We start from the raw sequence: 19436 nt of genomic DNA on the forward strand, positions 1-19436 counted from the left end.
CGCTAAAGAGACCAACGATTCTGAAATTTGGGTCGACTTCAAAATGAGTCAATTGGTTCAAAAATCTGATGTGAAACAGGCTCAAATTGACTAACTGTGAAAGTTTGAGTCCAAATTTTGTCTTTGTTTGCCTGACCTGCCCACCTCTTGCCTATAATGTAAGCAGGGATTGCCTGCGGTTCCCCTGTCATACTGCAGAAGACAAACACTACAGATAATGGATGCTTATTTATGGATGTAGATTGAAAAGCAGTTCCAGACATGATTAGTTTTCAACACTGATGCTTCTATCCATGTTGCCATGAGAAAAAAATGTATTCCCGTGATTTATGAAAATGGCTTTGGTAAAAGACAGTCCGCATCTACCTACAGAGTCTCTTATAGATCCAGAGACGTGGATTACTCCACACATAGACGTTTTGCAACCTTTTTTATCATTTGAGCAGTTTTGAATAATGTTATAGTCATAATGTTGTTTTGTTTCTCCTGGCTGGTGCTTTATGGTGCTGATAGCTGTTGAGAAAAACACAAGCACATCAAAATGAGGCTCTTTTTTTTTTTTACCCTTTCATGGATCTGAATCCTAAGATATGTCACAATTTCTGTGTGATCCATGGAGACAGTTTTGGTCTTTGAAAGCTTCACTAATGCATTCCTTTGGGTTGTCCCTGCACCCGCTTTTGTCCACTTTGTAATGCTGACAAGCCTTGGAAGCCATAGTCACACTTACATTATGTACTCGTAGACAGAAAGTGTTGCACATATATACTCTAATAATATTCCTGCTAATGAGTTTCAAGCAGACCTTGAGACTGTCCACCTATATCCCCGTAACGTCTGGCATGCTGCCCAATGACAGGACTCGTAGAACAAAAGACAAGGACACACGCATACACAATCCTTTTTGTCTTTAAATAGCATGCTTACTAAGCTTCCTCATCTACATAACAATCGCACAACAGCAGGTAACAGCAATAGAAAATCAACTTACTGCCCATCCATTGTGCATTTGTTTTCTTCCATTGTTGCAAAATTTGCTTCTCAGTCTTTCACAGGCTGACAGTTATTTTAGGATGTAGAGCACATGAGCAGTGCTGCACAGTGTATCAGAAGATTTAAGGTCTGTTTTACACAGTAAAAGAGGGTGAGAAGCCTCTTAAAGCTTTATCTAATTGTCAAGGTGAAAGGTCAGTGTGTCCTCAGTCCATAGATTAAGTAGAAAGAGCTGAACATGCAGAAGTTATAGCTTTTAAGAATTTCACACCTCGCAAAATTTTATCATAAGCTGTTGTCAGCATACATATAGAACACTTTACAGAAGTACTAAAAGAGGAAACGCACATTCAGAGTCTCATAAATGTAAGGATGTACAGTTGACAGTCAGAAACACTAGGCCTTAGTTAAGTGATCTAAGGCACCAGGCGGTTGGTTCTATGTGTGTGCTGTGCATTCGAAGCATGTTTGGCTTTATTTTGGTATTTAGAAGGCCCATAATTAGAGCGCAAAACACAGCGCAAAGCGTGTCATTAGACACCTAATCATTCATAGGTGTGTTTCAGGTGTGACATCACTCAAACTCATACAAATTGCCTCGTTTCATTCCCCTGAAGCCCAAGTTGCACCAGGACTTGGCGTGTTGCTATTTTAGTGGTGCACACATTTCAACTCATAAGAAGTTGGGGGCTTTTCATCTTGAGAAGGTGCATGAGCGCATCTTATGTCTATAAAAGGGAGCAGCAGGCATCTTCCAAAGCCATCGGAGGTGAAGCAGATCTGGGAGGAGGCGGCGGCTAATGTTTTCACATTTTCCGGCATCAATTGAACCACATTGCAATCTGCTCGTCTGATTTATGCACCCTATAAGTAGCACTTCATACATGAGGTCATTGATCAAAGACCAGCCTTTTGGTGTATGGCGCAAACATTTGCTTGAAAATAGCGAAAGTTGACCGAGCACCAGCTTATGCCATGCTTGAAATAGGGCCCTACGCTTCTTATCAAATGTGAAGATTGTTCAATAATTTTGTAACGCTGAGTGGCAAGAGATATTTTGATGTGACAATATGTAACTTATCCTTTTAATTTCATGGCCTCGATAACTAAATTGTGGGAAAAAAGTTGAATCCTAGGGTCACCAAAAAAAGAAAACTAGGGGTGAATTTTGTAGACTCAAAGGAACTAAATTTAGGGAACCCGTTTTATGGCCTTGCCTAAAGACATCTTTTTTTGTTTGGCCTCCTCAAGTCTCCATTTTTTTTTAAATTGAATAACAATAAAGTTTCATTGGTCAATATCAAAAACAAAAAATGGACAAAAGAGAGAAAAATAAAGAAAAAGAAAGCAGAAATAAATCATGGAACAAATATTAAGGATAGGTTGAGGGGGAAAAGGTGCAAATTGCAGCTTTAAGTGGACAGTCATTAAGTTGTTTTTATCTCAGAGAATAACAACATGGGGGCAATCATGAGTTCTGTCACTTCCTGACAGAGCTAAGTCCCTGTACACTCCCTCCTTCACCTGAAGGCCCCTAGCAGTGTGGTTCAGAGCTCAGAGCTGCTGCCCGTGTCCTCTGACCCAGAGTCAGCAGGTTAATAACCAGCTGCACTGAGAGACATTTTTCATTTGCTACCTGCCGCTGATAGATGTCAGCAGATGTCTACTCCCTTGTCGCCCAACCACATGACAAATACTGTATCCAGCCTTGCAATCTGAGGCTCCCTGAGGCTTCTCAGCACTACTTTACAGAACAACCACTCCCAGTTTATACCATTAGATCCTTGCGCCGTGATCCGTCTAAAGATAAACTCTGTGATCCCTCAGCTTTTTCATCTCCTCTCTCCATTGCCCCATAAATTGTAATTGGGTGCGCTACCCCCCCCCCACACACACACACACACATACACACACTTTTCACATTTCCTTTCTTCTTTGTTTTTGAATGTTTCCAGCTTTCCTTTGATGTTGGATTCTTGTAGCCAGCAGTAGCCTGAAGCTAATGGTTTTATATTGGTACAAATTGTACTTAATGCAGATAAGAAGAGGACATTGGATGGTGACAACATTTCTACAACTGCCTGTGGTGGAGGAAGTACTCAGAGCTCTTACTGAAGTAAAAGTAATGCGTAAATACTCAGTGACAAGTAAAAGTCTGGCATGGAAAATCGGATTTGGATAAAAGTATTTTTCACATACTGTAGCTCCAGAACGTACGCGTAACCATCTGATACCCTTTTCTCACTAAATTGGTGCTGGTTCTGTTCAAGTTTTGGCGCTGTCTATTGAACCAATCCACATTCTAGTCAGTTTTGAGCAGAACTGTTCTGCTGTTGACTGAGGGCGTTGCTCACATACCACTGTATAGGAGTATCCAAACCTGCGCCCTGGCCGGGGCTGTAGGGATCATAATTCATTCACCCAAAGATTTGTTCATTTCATGGCCTCCTACATGGATGATGCGATGCCACTGGGAGGGCCTAGAACCACCCACGTAACACGTATCGGTCACTTGCCTCTATCACCATTGAGACCACATGGAGAAGGAACAGTAAAAAAGTAGAATTCAGTTCCTGATGCAAACCTGATTTTGCGGGTTGAAGCAATTAATTTTTAGGGTGAATACTCTGAACTGTTCATTCTAATGTTCCCAAATCGGTTCCCCTGTTGATGGCATATCAGAAACTGTTGATTTGAATTTATGTTTTTAATGTTCTGTGTTAAGTGTGTTATATTATCCAATGCAACTTTATCTCTTAAGTAACATATGTTGTCAACTACATTCAGTGGAGTAAGAATAAAACCCTGAAATGTACCGTATACTCTAGGAGATGCACCTAGTTCTTTTCCACCACAGGCAATTGCTACAGACATTCATTTCAGTAAGTTTGATGAATCCATTGTCCTCCCATTAGTCGAGTTTTTGTGTGTTGCTCGCTTGACAAGAAAGAGGGTTGTAAACAAATGGATATTAACAAGACTAAGCCTTTTCCTCTACTGTGACTCATTTTGTTAATAATAGGAGCGCTGTATTGATTTTGATGGCTGAAACATTTGTGATTCCTGCCACTTACTCATTTCAAATTTAGATAAATTGCAAACTAATGCCATGCGTGAAAACATCTTTATCGTAAAGATTCCTTCACAGCAGCTAAGCACTTTTAATGGCTTGACAGTAATTCTTACTGAGCCAGAAAAAAAATTATGACAGCCTAAGAAGTCCAGCTATTCAAAAGGTTCCTGGGTGCAGCTGAGTGTTGATGTTCTAAGATAGAACACTGCCGGAGAATACTAATGCATAACCTCAACCACATTTGATCTTTCAAAGACTAGAGTTGAGACTTGAGTTGTTCTACTTTTAAATGTTAACAAGCATTTAGGCAAACTTAACAAACACAATTTACATCTCAATTTGGATTACACAGTGATGCATTTCCCCTCTCTTCTCTTCTCTCACTTTCTCTGCAGAGATGTCGGGTACAGGAGAGGATATTTCTCAGGTTCACTGGAAGCAGCAGTGGTTAGAAAATGGAACACTTTACTTCCACGTGTCCATGACTGAGTCGGAGCTTCTTGCCCAAACGACACAACCGACAGCTCGAGAGCCTGCTCACGTCCTCCATGAACACATGCATCTGCTGCACATCTCAGTTATGGTAAGTCGTGAACATATCACGTTTTGTGGTGGATAGACAAACGGTCGGGTAACAAATCAAAGGCAAAAGAACCTTAGGCAACAGAAGGGTCATTGAACAGTTTGATGATGTGAATCATATGCTAGACAGTGCTCTCCCCCACCAGCACCAAATGAGGGAATATCTCTTGGAGGAATGGTTGCCCCAATAGTTTTCATACAATCAGGTTTCATACATTATACACAGTATACCAACTGTGATGCTTCGTTAACCTGTGGGTTGCTGTGTTCACTCCCAGAAATACGCTAAATTAAATATGACTGGGTTTGTAGTGGTGAGCGGTTCCTTTGAGTTTTTTATACTTCCTATGAAGTACGGCATCAGTAAAGATAACACATTCAGTACATTTACATGATGTTTGAAAAAGTTCACTTAAAGTTACGAAGACAATAATTTCAATTATTTCAACAACCCTCCATCCCATTGACGTTAAACTCTGCGTGCGCATTGCTGATACCTTGTGGGCGGTGCCACCTTTGGAGGTATGGGGCTTGAGGGTCTGAGATGTTACAAATGATGTCAGAATTGCTTGTTGTTGTTGTTGTTGTTGTTTTTTTTTAACCTAGACGACCAGTAGTTTTTCACAAGGTGCACGACAGCAACAAGTTGGACCGGCTGGTCCAGTTAAAGAGAAGTATATATATTTTTGGCTCAGATTTTGTGGTTATCGTGTAAATTGTCAGGCTTCAGGTCACAGCTAGGTTCAGTTATATAGGTTAAATGTTCAAGATACAGCTACAGTTCTGTTCAAAATAATAGCAAACAATTTACCAGTAGTTGTAGTAGAATCATAGAAAACCAACAGACCCAACATTAATGATATGCATGCTCCTGAGTCTGTGTAAATGAATAATTAATTGAAAGGGGCGTTCTCAAAATGATAGCAGTGTGGAGGTCATTTTGTGAGGTTATTCATTCTATGAATAAGCAGGTGTGAATCAGGTGGCCCTTATTTAATGTTGAAGCCAGCACATGCATTTCTCTTTGAAAACCTGAGAAAAATGGGTCGTTCCAGACGTTGTTCAGAAGAACAGCGTACTTTCATTAAAACATTGATGGGAGAAGGGAAAATGTATGAAGAAATGCAGAAAATAATCTCCAATGCTTTAAAATGGAAAGCAAAACCAGAGAGATGTGGAAGAAAATGGAAGCTTAGCATTCGAATGGATCGAAGAATAGCCAGAATGGCAAAGACTCAGCCAATGTTCAGCTCCAGGGTGATCAAAGACGGTACACTGGTGAGTACTGTGACAATTAGACGCTTTTGTAAAGCTCATCTGTTGGAAAGAAGCCCCCCCAAAGTTCCACAGTTAAAAAAAAAAAAGATGTGCTGAAGAGGATGCACTTTGCCAAAGAACACGACAACTGGCCTAAACAGAAATGGAGAAACATTTGGACATTGGACTGAGTTTGTAGAGAAAAATGCAGACACTGCAGACATTTTTATCCATGTTTAGATTTAGAATATAATGTGCAGTATTCTAGATGCATGGAAATGAAAACTATTTTAAGGATTTTGACTAGCGATGTCTGATATTGGCTTTTTTGCTGATATCCAACATGCTGATATTTTCAACTTTTAATTTCCGATTCCGATATCAGTCAATACCGATAAATGTTTTTTCCCCAACTAAGATTTGTTAACATAACATATCTCTTGTCATGGAATCAACACATTATGCCCACTTTTACTGTGATGTGCCAAAGGACACACTCACAAACGCAACAAGGTTTTCCAAATGAACAATGTCTGCGCAAAAATGAGAAAACTACTATTGAAGTGCAGCCTTGTTCAGCTCGAAGTTTTCATTTAGCCATTGAGCAGTCAAGCTCAGCATGCTAACCTGGCTAACGCTTGAAGACCATGTGTCTGTTGTGAAGCTAATGAATACAGCACCAGAAATTAGCATCTTGACGTGGTTGTAAACAACATGCAGCCTGGCCTCACAGCGCACTTTGATGAGGTCATCTGTCGTGCGCCAGTAAACGTCACAGGAAGCATGCAGGACCACGCGTTTATTGTCGCACATTTTGGTGAAATACATGCATTAATATTGCTTTTTCGTTATCGGAATAAAAACAGATACCGATATTTACCGACGCTGAATTTTAAGCTAATATCGGCCCGACAATATCGGCTGACAGATGTTATCGGACATCCCTAATTTTGACCTTTTAATCGCGTTTTAAACACACTTCTATTATTTTGAACACGGCTGTACATCAATCCAGACGTGTCAGTAAATAAAATCCGGAAGGCAATTACGGATGAGTTGATGTGGTACTATAAGGATACCTCTCTCATTAACAAACTGCAGTCGCGTTTACTTTAATTTTTTTTCTCTCATCTCTCCCGCTCTCTCCTGTAACATTCTCCTCATCATTGGCTCAAAAAAAGGTGACGGATAGTGAAGAACCTGACACCACGCCAGCAAACATTCATGAAATTACATTGAGGTTTTACGAGATGAAAGATGGAAGGACACTATAGAGTCTTAAGAGACATCATGGAGTCACTGTTGTAGCATGAGTAACACACTGCTGACTCAACATCCAAAAATGCCTTCATAACTCATTTCCTCCTTGTAGTCATATTCTGTCAGCAGCAGAGCCACAGCCTCGTGTCAGCTTTCTAGCTTACAAAAAAAAAGTCTTTTTTTTAGTTTCCTGTTTACAGAAACCCATTTAGCTACAAATGAGATTCCTAATAAGATATTAACATAATTTCCCCTTCTATTCTCCCTCTCTCTCTCTCTCTCTCTCTCTCTCTCTCTCATAACTGGATTTAGGAAATCTATCATGATGTCTTCTTACAATTTATAGCAGAAATTGTTTCTACACTGTCGTAACAGTTTGTTGCGCAGCTCCCATTGATTCAAATATTTACACAAATATCACGTTTCATAAAATCAGTGTCCCTCTAATGTATCATAAGGCATCATATTGTTTAACTTGTATTGAGATGCGCTCAGAGCGTGAGATTCACACCCCTGGTCACACTACACAAGTGGCAAAATAAAATCAATGTGTGTACTTTGACAAATATTTTGTTCTCAGTGCTGAGCGATGGGACCACTCTGAGTAAACCGTTAAAGCACTTTTCTTTTTTCTTTTTTTTTTCTTTATCTGGCTAATACTCTTAACGAACCAAACAAGGTTACATAGTGACAAACTATCCCGGAGCATTTCTTCTCTTCTGTCATTTAATCGCTCTGGTCTTTTATTGTGGAGATCCGATGTAGGTAAAATTTATTAAACAGAGGCAAAGAGGAGGCTATAGTTTGTTTGCTAATGGGACTTTATGGGGCAGTTTATAGTCTGACGGAGGATGTTAATTAAACAAGGACTGTGCAACTCTAATAGTGCTGCTGCTCCCAAGGACAAAACACATACAAATGGAAAAAAACAAAAAAACAAACTCAAAACAACTGTGCTTGAAGTGAAAAAAATACACATTTTAAAACTTTTATAAAGATGAATATAAAGATAAGGAGAAATGAAACGAATATTAAACAAGTACAAAATTGAACGCACCATCAAACAGACGTCATGGCAGCTTATGTAATACTCCTTGCATCCAGTTTTAGAGGTAGAGTAGTCCGCAGCATATTCCTTTAAAAAAAAAAAAAAAAAGTCTTATACAAAATTAATCTGGCTCAGTCATTACTTATGGGCCTGTAGAGATGTGTGGTGGTGACGGTGTCTGTAGAACCGCTGCCCTCTATCTGTATTTCAGTTGTGTTTCAGTGAAGAAAAGGAAATACAGCCCTACTGAGGCAAAATGGCAAGCTAATAAGGCTTCTTCCAGAATGAGAGTGAATCTCAGTTTAGCCTCGACTTGCTTTCCAGCACTGAAGTGATGAGTAATTTGGTTTGGTCAACTGGTTTAGTTGGTCTGCTTTCTGCTGGACAGGCAGTTTGTCAGACATTGGCGGTTTCCTTTGCTAGCTGACATTTACTGTAGGTTGTGCTTGCCAGTGTTTAGCCTGCCACAGCCAGGGTTTAGCTCATGTTGACCTGTGTTGTACTTGTGCTAGCCGGCATTTAGCTCGTCCTAGCTGGCTTTTTAGCGTGTGCTAACTTGCAGTTAACTTGTCCTAGCTAGTGTAGTTTGCTCTACCTCGCAGTTAGCGTGTGCTAGCAAACTGGTAAAAGGTCATAGGTGATAGGAGTTCTGGGTGGGGCGTTCATGTTGTCTGGAGCAGTGAGTTTACACTTCTGGTGCCTTGAGTCCGAGAGGAGGGGCCTGTTGTTGGCATTTAAGCCTCATTGAACCATCCTATGGACTCTACCTTTAAGCTCAGTTGTTTGCAGGCAAAGTATTTTAGTGTTCATTGTTTTCACCATCATACTGCACCTCAGTACTGTACTGTTTATGAAGTTCCTATTGTTGTACATAGTGTATTTACTTCCTATATTAATGTGCATGCATACACACACTCCTAGCTGATCACGCACCTCCTATATTTGTTGGACAGAGTTCTTCTTACGTGCCCTCCTGCCCAGCGCTGATTGTAAGACTTCACTCTCACCAACCTCTTTCCCTGTAGTTTCACCCTTATCACTAAAGTCCTCTATCTGTGGTAAATTACCATAAACACTCCTGCATAGAACACTGGCTGTGTTTTTATAACTCTGTCTTTCCCTCACAGTCTCTTCCCTCCTGCATGTAATCTTCAAAATTCCCACTTTTCAAGCTTCAAGTTAGTTTCGCACTTTTTGTTCCATTGCTGAATTTTTCTATCTTAACTCTCCTCTCCTCCATAATTCTTTCTCCTTCCTCTGACCACCTCTTTCTCCTCCGTGGCCTCTTGAATACTTGCCTGAACGCAGCTCAACCTCCTCCTCTTCCTCCTTCTCCTCCTCCCCCCCTAACAGTTTTGGTGACACTTTACTCAAAGGCGTGTGAATGAGACTGACATGACTGACTGATGAATTATACATCTGGAAAGAATATGACTGGCGGTTGTCTCGCTCTCAGTGATGCAATAAAAGATATCCATCATCAGAACCTGCCATGAATGGGGCTCTAAAATGGAATCGACTGGAAATGGTGGAATACTGTGGAATTTGACAAAAATCATATTTTGACTTCGCCTGACTAAACCAGCCGAACGTCGTGAGTCACGCTGATGTTTTCGGGGAAATTTACAGGCCCGCTGACACACTTATAGAAAGAACATCTGAGATTGCTACCCCATCTAGAGGCAAAAAGATGCCATGGTAACGGTACCGAATTACTTTCTGTAAATAAAAATAAGAGTACAATGAGCTGTCCCATCAACTGTAGTGATAATCTTTTTTTTATTTTTAATTGTTCTCAGTGAATCGTTACAGAATCAAACACTTCTGATACTAAACTTTTCTCCAATGGTATAATAAATTAATTAAAAAAAAAGGAATTTGGAACACATTTTTTAAATTAAAAAAAAATTGAAATGTCAAAGTAAATAGATTAAACAGATTTCAGGCTATACGTGAACTGTAAATGTTATAACTGTGTCATTCAAGTTAGTGTACCCAAACATGGCTTTGAAAACTTTGATAATACAACTGCAGGTTTATTCGAGTGTTGAAATGGTTAATAAAGTACAACACTGCACCACTTCAAATTAAAAGGGAAAATTATCATATATTTTTTCCAATGTTTAGCTTGAAGTGAGACAGAAGACAGCGGCAATAGTTGCAGGATTACCTCAAAACACACTCTTTTTTCACTGAACCTGGTGGAGGAGAAGTGTGTGTGTGTTTGGGGGGGGGGGGGTGTTATTAAACTTTTGGGCAGAATTTTTCTAACATATAAAGAGTGCATTTTGTAAACTTTATGTTGACAGAGGCCTGCATTCCTGGAGTCTTTTGAGTCCCTGTGAAACATACCTGTCGGAATTTCCAAACATTTTTGAATGGTGTTGCATGGGTCAAGAAATAATAGCTCACTATTTCAGGTTAGAGCTCCCAAGCACAGCAAAAACCACTGATCTTGTTGGAAGTATCTACTGTGGCTCACTTGTAATTATATAATTAATCATATGGTATTAATACGGAATCAACACTCATCGCTAATCCGAATAGTCTCTTTTACATTTTTAGAAACTGACATTTGTATAGTAACTTGTTGATAAAACACAATAATGACATTAAAAATAGCTTGGTTCCATTTATTATCCCATTATGTGTCTCAAAACCTTGGCTCTGATGAAGCTAAATGGAATGTTGCCATCACTGGTCACCTTGAAAGCCAAAACTAAACAATGTTCAAGTGCAAAGTGGTTCAAAACTCCACAAGCCAGAATATAAGAACTAACATGTGGCCATTTATTTATCAGGCGTAACCTCCGAGAGATAATGAATGTGTCCGTTGTGAGATTTTTAAACATTCATTGGTTTTATATACATGTTCCTTGTTGTCCTGTATGGCATTTATTATCTAAATGTAGATTGCGTGAGCAGGTTTTAATGTAGGAATGCATCTACACCATCTGTGCAGTTCATTCTGCCACCATATTATTGCATGTATAGGGAGAAGGGCTGAACGAGATGCAATAAAAAAGTCATACTGCGATTATTTTGACAGATAACGCTGTTGTGATATGACTCCTAATGTTTGCATTTCATTTGTAGGCCGTTGCATCACTTAGCGTCATGTTTCATGAAATGGCATGTTGTTACACGATATTTGTGAATAATTGTGCAGCCTCGGTTGGGAGTTCCTTTCATGCCTCATAACTCTGTGGTTCATACTGAAAAATGCAACAAAAAAATGGAGGGAATGGAAAGGGGAAGCACGGAGGAAGTCAGGATAGGACAGAAACTGGTTTTTGGTTTGGCCTCACGAGCCCGCCGTGTCTTCTGGCTCTTTGACTGAACATCATTATGTCTGGTACTGTCAGTTTTGGGCCAGACGGAAGTGTGAGCACTCTATTCTTTAGGCATTGAGCTGTCAGTTTCTCACTCACTCAAGAAATCTCTTTCCCAACTTTCTTCTTTTTTTGCTGTCCTCCGGCTCTTTTACTCTCTGTCATATGACAGTTGCAGAGGCAGGTATCAGTTTTACGACAGGGTAGAATGACAAACGGCTGACAGAGAGATCAGGCAGATTTGTTTTGCAATTCATCCTGTTAAGCGGTTGGGTTCATAATACAATATTCTATTGTACAGTGTCAGACATTCACTCCATCCATCCATCCATCCAATTTCTACCTCTTATCCTGTTGAGGGTCATGGGGGGACGGGAGCCTATCCCAGCAGCTTTCAGGCAAGAGGCGGGGTTCACCCTGGACGGGTCGCCAGTCCATCTCAGGGCCAACACATAGAGACAGACAACCATTCACACTCAGTCACGCCTACGGTCAATTTAAAGCAGGGGTGGGCAACCATGTGCCATGGAGGGCCGGGTGTATGCAGGTTTTCCTTCCAACCAAACACTTTAACAGGTGATTCCACTGATTAACACACCTTCAGCCACAGAAGAATGTTAATCAGTGGAATCACTTGTTAAAGTGTACCCGCTTGTGGAGCAAATCATATTCAGAAAAGCTTGAGTTTCAGTCTGTTTTTTCTGGATTGTACAGTGTATTTCATATAACATGTTACACTGAGCTGGGATGTGTAATATTTATTTCAAAGTATCGAAGGATTGAAAAATTCACAATATCTTCACTTCATGTTTTTATATCTATTGCAATTATTCATTGACCTCCCTCATTATCTGACTCCTGAAGATAATTAATCAAATATGAGATGATGCGTCATGGGCTGAGACACATATTGCCTTTCCTTCGCAGCACACTTGTTTGTTTTCTTAATGAGTTGCGTAGAGAAGATGGCACATACTCATTACTTGTGAATTATATACGATAATTTATAGGTGATGAACATGTGATGGCTTCAGTTCTGTCAATTTGCTTCAAGGTTCAAAGTCCTCCAGTTAGACTTACCACACGGAGATGGATGTGACAGCAGGTCAGAGATGAGAACGGTGAATACCGCATGTGCACTTGCTCGCATATTTTAAAATTTCAATTATTTTGACTGCTATTGCAATAGCAACCTGATTTGCAATGTTAGAGGGAGTTCATTTGCATGTCATTTTCATTGAAAAATCCATTAAAATGATCATAGTGGGATTTTTATGGGGGATTTGTATCACACAAAGATGGTTTAAGTTGGTAGAGGATGATGTGTGTAGGCAGGACGTCTCGGCAGTGCTACCATATTAGATCAAAGACACACAATTAGCAAAATTTAACCCCAAAAAAAAAAGTACCTTCTTGTGATTTAAAAATGTCTGTGATGGCTGTGTGTTCAGAGGAGTTTCTAAGCCTCAGTGTTCTTGTGATGTATACATCACTAATTTTTCCCGCAGAAATGATGTTCTGCTCTACAATTAAAAACACAGAACGTTGCTCCGTCACCTCACGTTGGCTCTGATCCATGGCGCGGTGGAGTTTACGACCCCAGCATGCTCGTGGGTTGGTGGCGAAGTAACGAAAAACCAACCAAGATGGAGTGGTTGTTGGGAAATGAATAATTTTCGAAGAGTAAAATGACAAGTTAACATAACATTAACAGATTTCAGTGCAAAAGACCCAATTATAACCAGTTAACCATTATAAGCCGAATCACAACAAAAATTATTTCACCTGACTTTACAGGTAGAGCAGGTCTAGTACCAAGCTCCTTCAATGAATTTACACCCAACAATTCTCCACCAGCAAGCACATCCTGCAACAGCGGTGACGAAAACCTTCCTTTAAACAGGCAGGAACGTCGAGCAGATCCAGGCTCAATGGGGACGGCCTTCTGCTTTGACCGGTTGGGGGGAAAGAGAGCAGGAGGGTGGGGCAGAGACAAAGATGGATAGTGGAGGAAGACAGATAGACCGAAGGAAAGAGAGGGACAGAGAGAGAGAGAGAGAGAGAGAGAGAAAGAGAAGAGACTGATGGACAGACGGGGACTTGAGCAGGTGGTGCTATGGGTGGCAGCTTGAGCCTCTTCAGGTCTGCAGCCTCCTCCAGCAGCACCCTGGCATGAGGGGAGCCTGAAGGCTCCGGAGAAGAAGACGAGTTAGTAATATGTATGAGTATGATTTATGTATGACAAATATAGGAGGACAGAGAGAGAAGAGAGGAGGAGAGAGAAGCCAAGTGCACCACTGGAGATCCCTCGGCAGTCTAAGCCTACAGCAGCATATCTAAGGGCCAGCCTAAGCAGCCCAACTATAAGCCTGATCAAAAAGGAAGGTCTTAAGTCTGCTCTTAAACGTAGAGAGGGGGTCTGAGACCTGGACCAAAACTGGGAGACGGTGCCACAGGAGGGGAGCTTGATAGCTGAAGGCTCCCATTCTACTTTTAGAAACTTGAGGGACCACAAAACACAAAACTAATCTAACTGTGACTATAAATCAATGTAACAAAAACTATAAAACTAAGCCAACAAAAATCAAACTAAATACACAAGGAGTGACATGGCTAAACCTACTGAAACCAGTGTGTTTGTGTGGTAAGTCCAATTACCTTCCCTGAATGTGTGAGTTGAAGAAGGAAATGAACAAACACAAAACAGACCTTCTGCAGGAAAAAAACGAAGCAATCTGTTGCACGACCCACCCGTTCAGGTCCTTTTCCGTCAGTGTAGCAGCCCCAATTGTGCCTAGTTTACTTGAGTTGTTACTTACTCTACTTGCAAATGCGGGCAGTTCAGTCAGGAGTAATACTGCTTGAGGAGAAACGTGTATTTTGGGGTGGTCGGCGCTGTAGGTATTCTTATTCCCTGACAGCATCTCACTCTTGACTGTGCAGTAAACTAATCTAATCTACCTGGCGACTATATTGCTTTTCTTCCAGGAACACAAACTGCTTATGGGCCCTTGCCTGTAGACCTTTAAGTCTTTGATTCATTTGTCTCATCAAAGCAATCACTTTAACAACCCTTGTGGATGTTTTAGTTGTTGTGTGTATGTGTGCGTTTTTCTTGTAAAGCTTCTGTTAGTCTTTTGTTTAGCCTTTAAGAGAACTTTTTTTCTGGGTTCTTTCTACTTTATGTTTCAGGGACTTGCTAGTAAGAGCCACACAGACTATAAATCATCATTTCAAGAACATCAGAGTACTTAATGACTGTCAACTGTCGTCTCTGTGTTGAGAGGTTAAATCTTGAAGGTTTCTGCAAAAAAAAAAAGAAAAATAGAAAAAATTGGAATGCTGTGTGAGATTTCCTAACGTTACCTCCATCCCCTCTCACGGAGTAATAAATCTGTTCGTGCAGGGAAAAGATGATTGATAGAATATAAAACACTCCAGAAAGAACATCTAAAGCCCCGTAGAGAGAAATGAAGCAAAAAAAAAAAAAAAAAACCCAAAAAGTGATTAATGGAATTATTAACATTTAACACATGACAGTTCGCCTCCAGAATGGAGCCACGCTGGTGGTTTGATCAAACTTCTGTGATGAAGCGAAGCAGCCAATCCCCGAAAGGTAAGACGGACTCAAAAAAAAAAAAAAAAAAAAAAAAAAGCTCCACTTGCAGCAGATTTTACACAAGAAATCATCCATGATGCATAATACACCATGAAATACAGCCTTCAGGGGGGAAAACGTGAACATAATTGCATTTCGTTAGGACTATGACATAATGCTTAGCAATCACTCATACTGCAGGAAGTGAGGTGCAGGATTTTTTTTTTTTTTTTTAAAAGCCATGTTTGAGTTCATTTGGAAGACAGGCAGTATTTTACTAAAGTGAGATGCAATAAAAAAAAAAAAGGGAAACTGGCAGCTGAGAGCTTTTCATATGCTACATTACAAAATATAATCATCCATTCGCTGCTATCTCTCTGTGTCTGACAACACAATGAGAATTAGACATGTGTCATTGATTATTCCGACATTATTAATACAGCTAGCCTGCAAACACAAAGTGAAATGACTAAAATGAATCAAAAATCCTGACTGACTCATTTCTGATAATTGACCATATGCCTGAGGTAATTTGATTTTCTCACACACAGGGAAGTTGGGCCCCACTATTCTTACCCTGTCCTGATAGATATGCATAGAGATACGGCACACCCCACTCTCCTGAAACGGCTTCCTTATAATTACGCAGTCATCAGTGATATATGACCATCAGTGCTGCGGGGGTCATCGAGGAAATTGTGGTGGCTCCTAAAGAAGCAAGGGGGAGGGGGGAGGGGGGAGGGGGGGGTGTGCTAACAAATTCATTTTCACCAAGCTTGAAAAAAAAGTGTAACTGTGGATAAGGACACTTCTCAGTTGCTATATAAAAGCCTAAGGGAGTTTTAATTGCCCCCAAATTTAATTGTTTCCATCACCTTTTAGGTTTCAATAATTTTACATTTGCGTGCTATGGCACCATGAATACGAAATCAGTTCTGATTGAAACGACTTGTAGCCAGCAGATTAAGGGGCTGACATGAAGCTTCTAGTTAAGGAAATACCTTGATTTACAACTGCAGATTTTGACTGATGTTAACACTGAATTAATCTCATTTCATATAAATGTATGCATGTGTTTATTATGTATGTATGTATATATACCCACACACACAGACATATATACACACATAGACATATATAAACAGACATATATACATCTATAAATATGTATATACATATAAATACATATACATACATATTTTATATGCACACACATACACTCATATCTAAATACACACATTTATCTATATACGTGTCTATATATATGTATATGTGTGTGTACATATGTGTGTACATATGTATATATATGTGTACATATGTATATATGTGTGTACATATGTGTGTACATATGTATATATATGTGTGTACATATGTATATATGTGTGTACATATGTATATAAGTGTGTGTACATATGTATATATGTGTGTATACATATGTATATATGTGTGTGTACATATGTATATATGTGTGTGTCCATATGTATATATGTGTGTGTACATATGTATATATGTATATGTATATATGTGTGTGTACATATGTATATGTGTGTACATATGTATGTGTGTACATATGTATAAGTGTGTACATATGTATATGTGTGTACATATACATATGTATTTACACATATGTATATATGTGTGTATACATCTACATATGTATATATGTGTGTATACATCTACATATGTATATATGTGTGTATACATATACATATGTATATATGTGTGTATACATATACATATGTATATATGTGTGTATACATATACATATGTATATATGTGTGTATACATATACATATGTATATATGTGTGTATACATATGTATACACACATATATACATATGTATACATACATATTTGTATATGTGTGTGTGTGTATATATATATATATATATAGGAAAGAGAGAGAGAGAATAAACACTAAAGTGTACTTACACTTTCCTGAGGTTTTCTCAGGTCACTGCTCAGGTCGTGTTACGGCCACTACTCTTAAGTGTGTGTGTGTCTTTTGCATTGTACCAAGCCGCCTGCCCAGCACAGGACCCGATGCTCTGCCTCCTCCCTGCCCTGGTCCACCTTTTGGCAGCCCCGCCCACAGGTCCTCCGCGTTACCTATCAGTGCAGCACACCTGCAGCAAGTTGATCAGGCTCCCCAGTCATCTCCAGCCTCTGCAAAAGCCTGGCAGTGCTGCCGGTCTGGGCGGCTGTGGCAGTGTCAGGGATCTCTTGAAATTTCAGTGGTGTTTAAATGGACCTGTTGGGTTAATTCAGGTGGGTGGGGTTGCAGAAGTGCCATTTCTGTTGTTGTGTTTTAATTTTGACTTTGGTAACCGCTTATAGAATCCTCTTTTTGTTACAGCCCGCTGTATTTGACTAAAGCTATGAAACCATTGTTCTAATCTTTGCTGCAGAATAAACAGCTTTTCCATTTTTCCACCTTGGAAACGTTGTGTTACTTCCCTCCTTCCCCTTTTCCCCGAGCTGGGTCATGACAGGTTGAGACCACTCTCATTCCATCTGAACGGTGTCTCACATTTCCCCCATAAGCTTGTGAGGAGGATAATATGTAAACAGTGAGAGTTTCTCAGCATCCTGCTCAAAAAGGACACCGTTAACACAGCTGACTCACACACACACACACACAACTGGTGCAGCAGGTGACAAACCAGCTCAGTTCCCACATGAAGCAGCACCGCTGTACGTGCTGTTTATACCGATGGATATGCTTGTTGCTATGGTAATTCGCGTGATAGTTCTCGTATCTTGATGAAAACAAAGCCTTTGTTTGTACACCTTTGATTTTCTCTAATCTTCTCGTCTCTAATCTTCTCTAATCTCTTATTCTCTAATCTATGTTGATTTATTTTTGTTTTTGTACTTTTTTGTGAACTTCTGAAATCAAATTAACAACCATTCTTACCAGTACCCCAATAAGTACTCCTGTTGAAGAATGTACATGTCAAAAGCAGTCACACAGATATGGGGAAGCAAATGTTGGGGTGCACGTGTGTTTTGCCCTGTTTCAGTTGGTTTTTCAGGACTCCTTTGAATCTCACCAGACTATTTGCATTCTATTTAGAAGTCTTCATATTTCTGCATAGTTAACATTTATATTATTTGCAGTTATTTAGAATAGCTTGGCACAATCAAGTACATCTTCCTCATTAAAGTAAATGGTATTACACGAATTAACAATGCGTTGGCACTTTAAAAAAATATCCCCCTTTCCTGCACTTTCAAAACCACCACCCTCGTCTGGGACGGCTTCTTTTTCTTTTTCTTTTTCAAGAATACACTGACACACACGCAATTCTTTGATCAAACTCATGAAGATAAATCCCATCCTACCGCAGCGACTGAGACAGTGACACTCAGGGCTCTGGTTGTTGTATATGAATGAGCCAGTTATATTCACTGGGAGAGCAACACAACTTTTGGTTTTAGTGGAAATGTTTTCGCACGTAGCTGGTTTGGCCACTTGCCTCTCCTCTTACTCTTAATTCTTCCCTCAACACCAGCATTGCTCAGCCTCTCAGGTTTTGCTAAACGCTTTGTTTTAAGTCTTTGTATGTGTATGAGAGAAACCGAGCCTTATCCCTCAGCCCCAGTGCTATTAGCATTGTTCATGGATACTGTAATTAATAACAAATGCATTAAAATTAGCTCATCAAGTGAATTTTTTTTGGCATCTTGAAGTAAGTGCAACCAGCTCTGGCACAACATTGAAATGTCACAGAGTATGACAAATGTCATGGTTAAATATTTAGTTGCTCCTTGGAAAAACATCTGGCGGTGTGGCAGTTCAGTGCACCATTATGTTCACCAGCCTGTCACTAACTTTGGCTGTCTGACTGCTGGAAAAGTAAACTACAGAGCTGTTTTTGCTGAAAACAGCTGCTTGCTCTTGCTGGAAGGGAGGATGATGGGTGCTGACGCTGTCTCAAAACAGCACAGTTGTGGTCTATAAAACTCAATGACTTGAAAGACACTTTGAAATTTGTTTTGTTTTTTTTTAAAGTTCAGATCTGTCCCCTCGTTCCTCTCTACCTCCGTCGTCCTGACCAAACAGGGTCACCTTGGTTAGTGGTGGGTGCCTTCACTCTGGCATTTCTATCTTTATAGTTCTATTTTTGGTTCACTGGGTTCTAAGTCAGTTAAAAATCGAATGCGCTGTCTTCACTTGACATTTAATTCAAATTTAATTAGTTTCAATTGCAGATTTCCTTGAACGATGACTCTGAGTCACTCACCTCGTCTGTGGCTCAAATAGTGGTTCATCACACTGCACTTGGCCGG

At 39.9% G+C, this 19436-nt stretch overlaps 1 protein-coding gene across 3 annotated transcripts in view; it reads left to right on the forward strand.

Moving 5' to 3' along the window:
- The window catches only part of astn2 (astrotactin 2), a 285748-nt gene that overhangs the window by 51041 nt on the left and 215271 nt on the right, over nt 1-19436 (forward strand). For all 3 annotated transcript variants that reach the window (XM_086186408.1, XM_086186406.1, XM_086186407.1), the window contains exon 2: nt 4462-4649. In XM_086186408.1, coding sequence (XP_086042534.1) covers nt 4464-4649 — 186 coding nt within the window. In that variant the 5' untranslated portion in view covers nt 4462-4463. The remainder of the gene's footprint in view (nt 1-4461; nt 4650-19436) is intronic.

Source organism: Aulostomus chinensis, chromosome 19 (assembly GCF_037954235.1).
Source record: "Aulostomus chinensis isolate RoL2024-O1b breed Wild chromosome 19, RoL_Achi_v1.0, whole genome shotgun sequence".
NCBI classification, from domain to species: domain Eukaryota; kingdom Metazoa; phylum Chordata; class Actinopteri; order Syngnathiformes; family Aulostomidae; genus Aulostomus; species Aulostomus chinensis.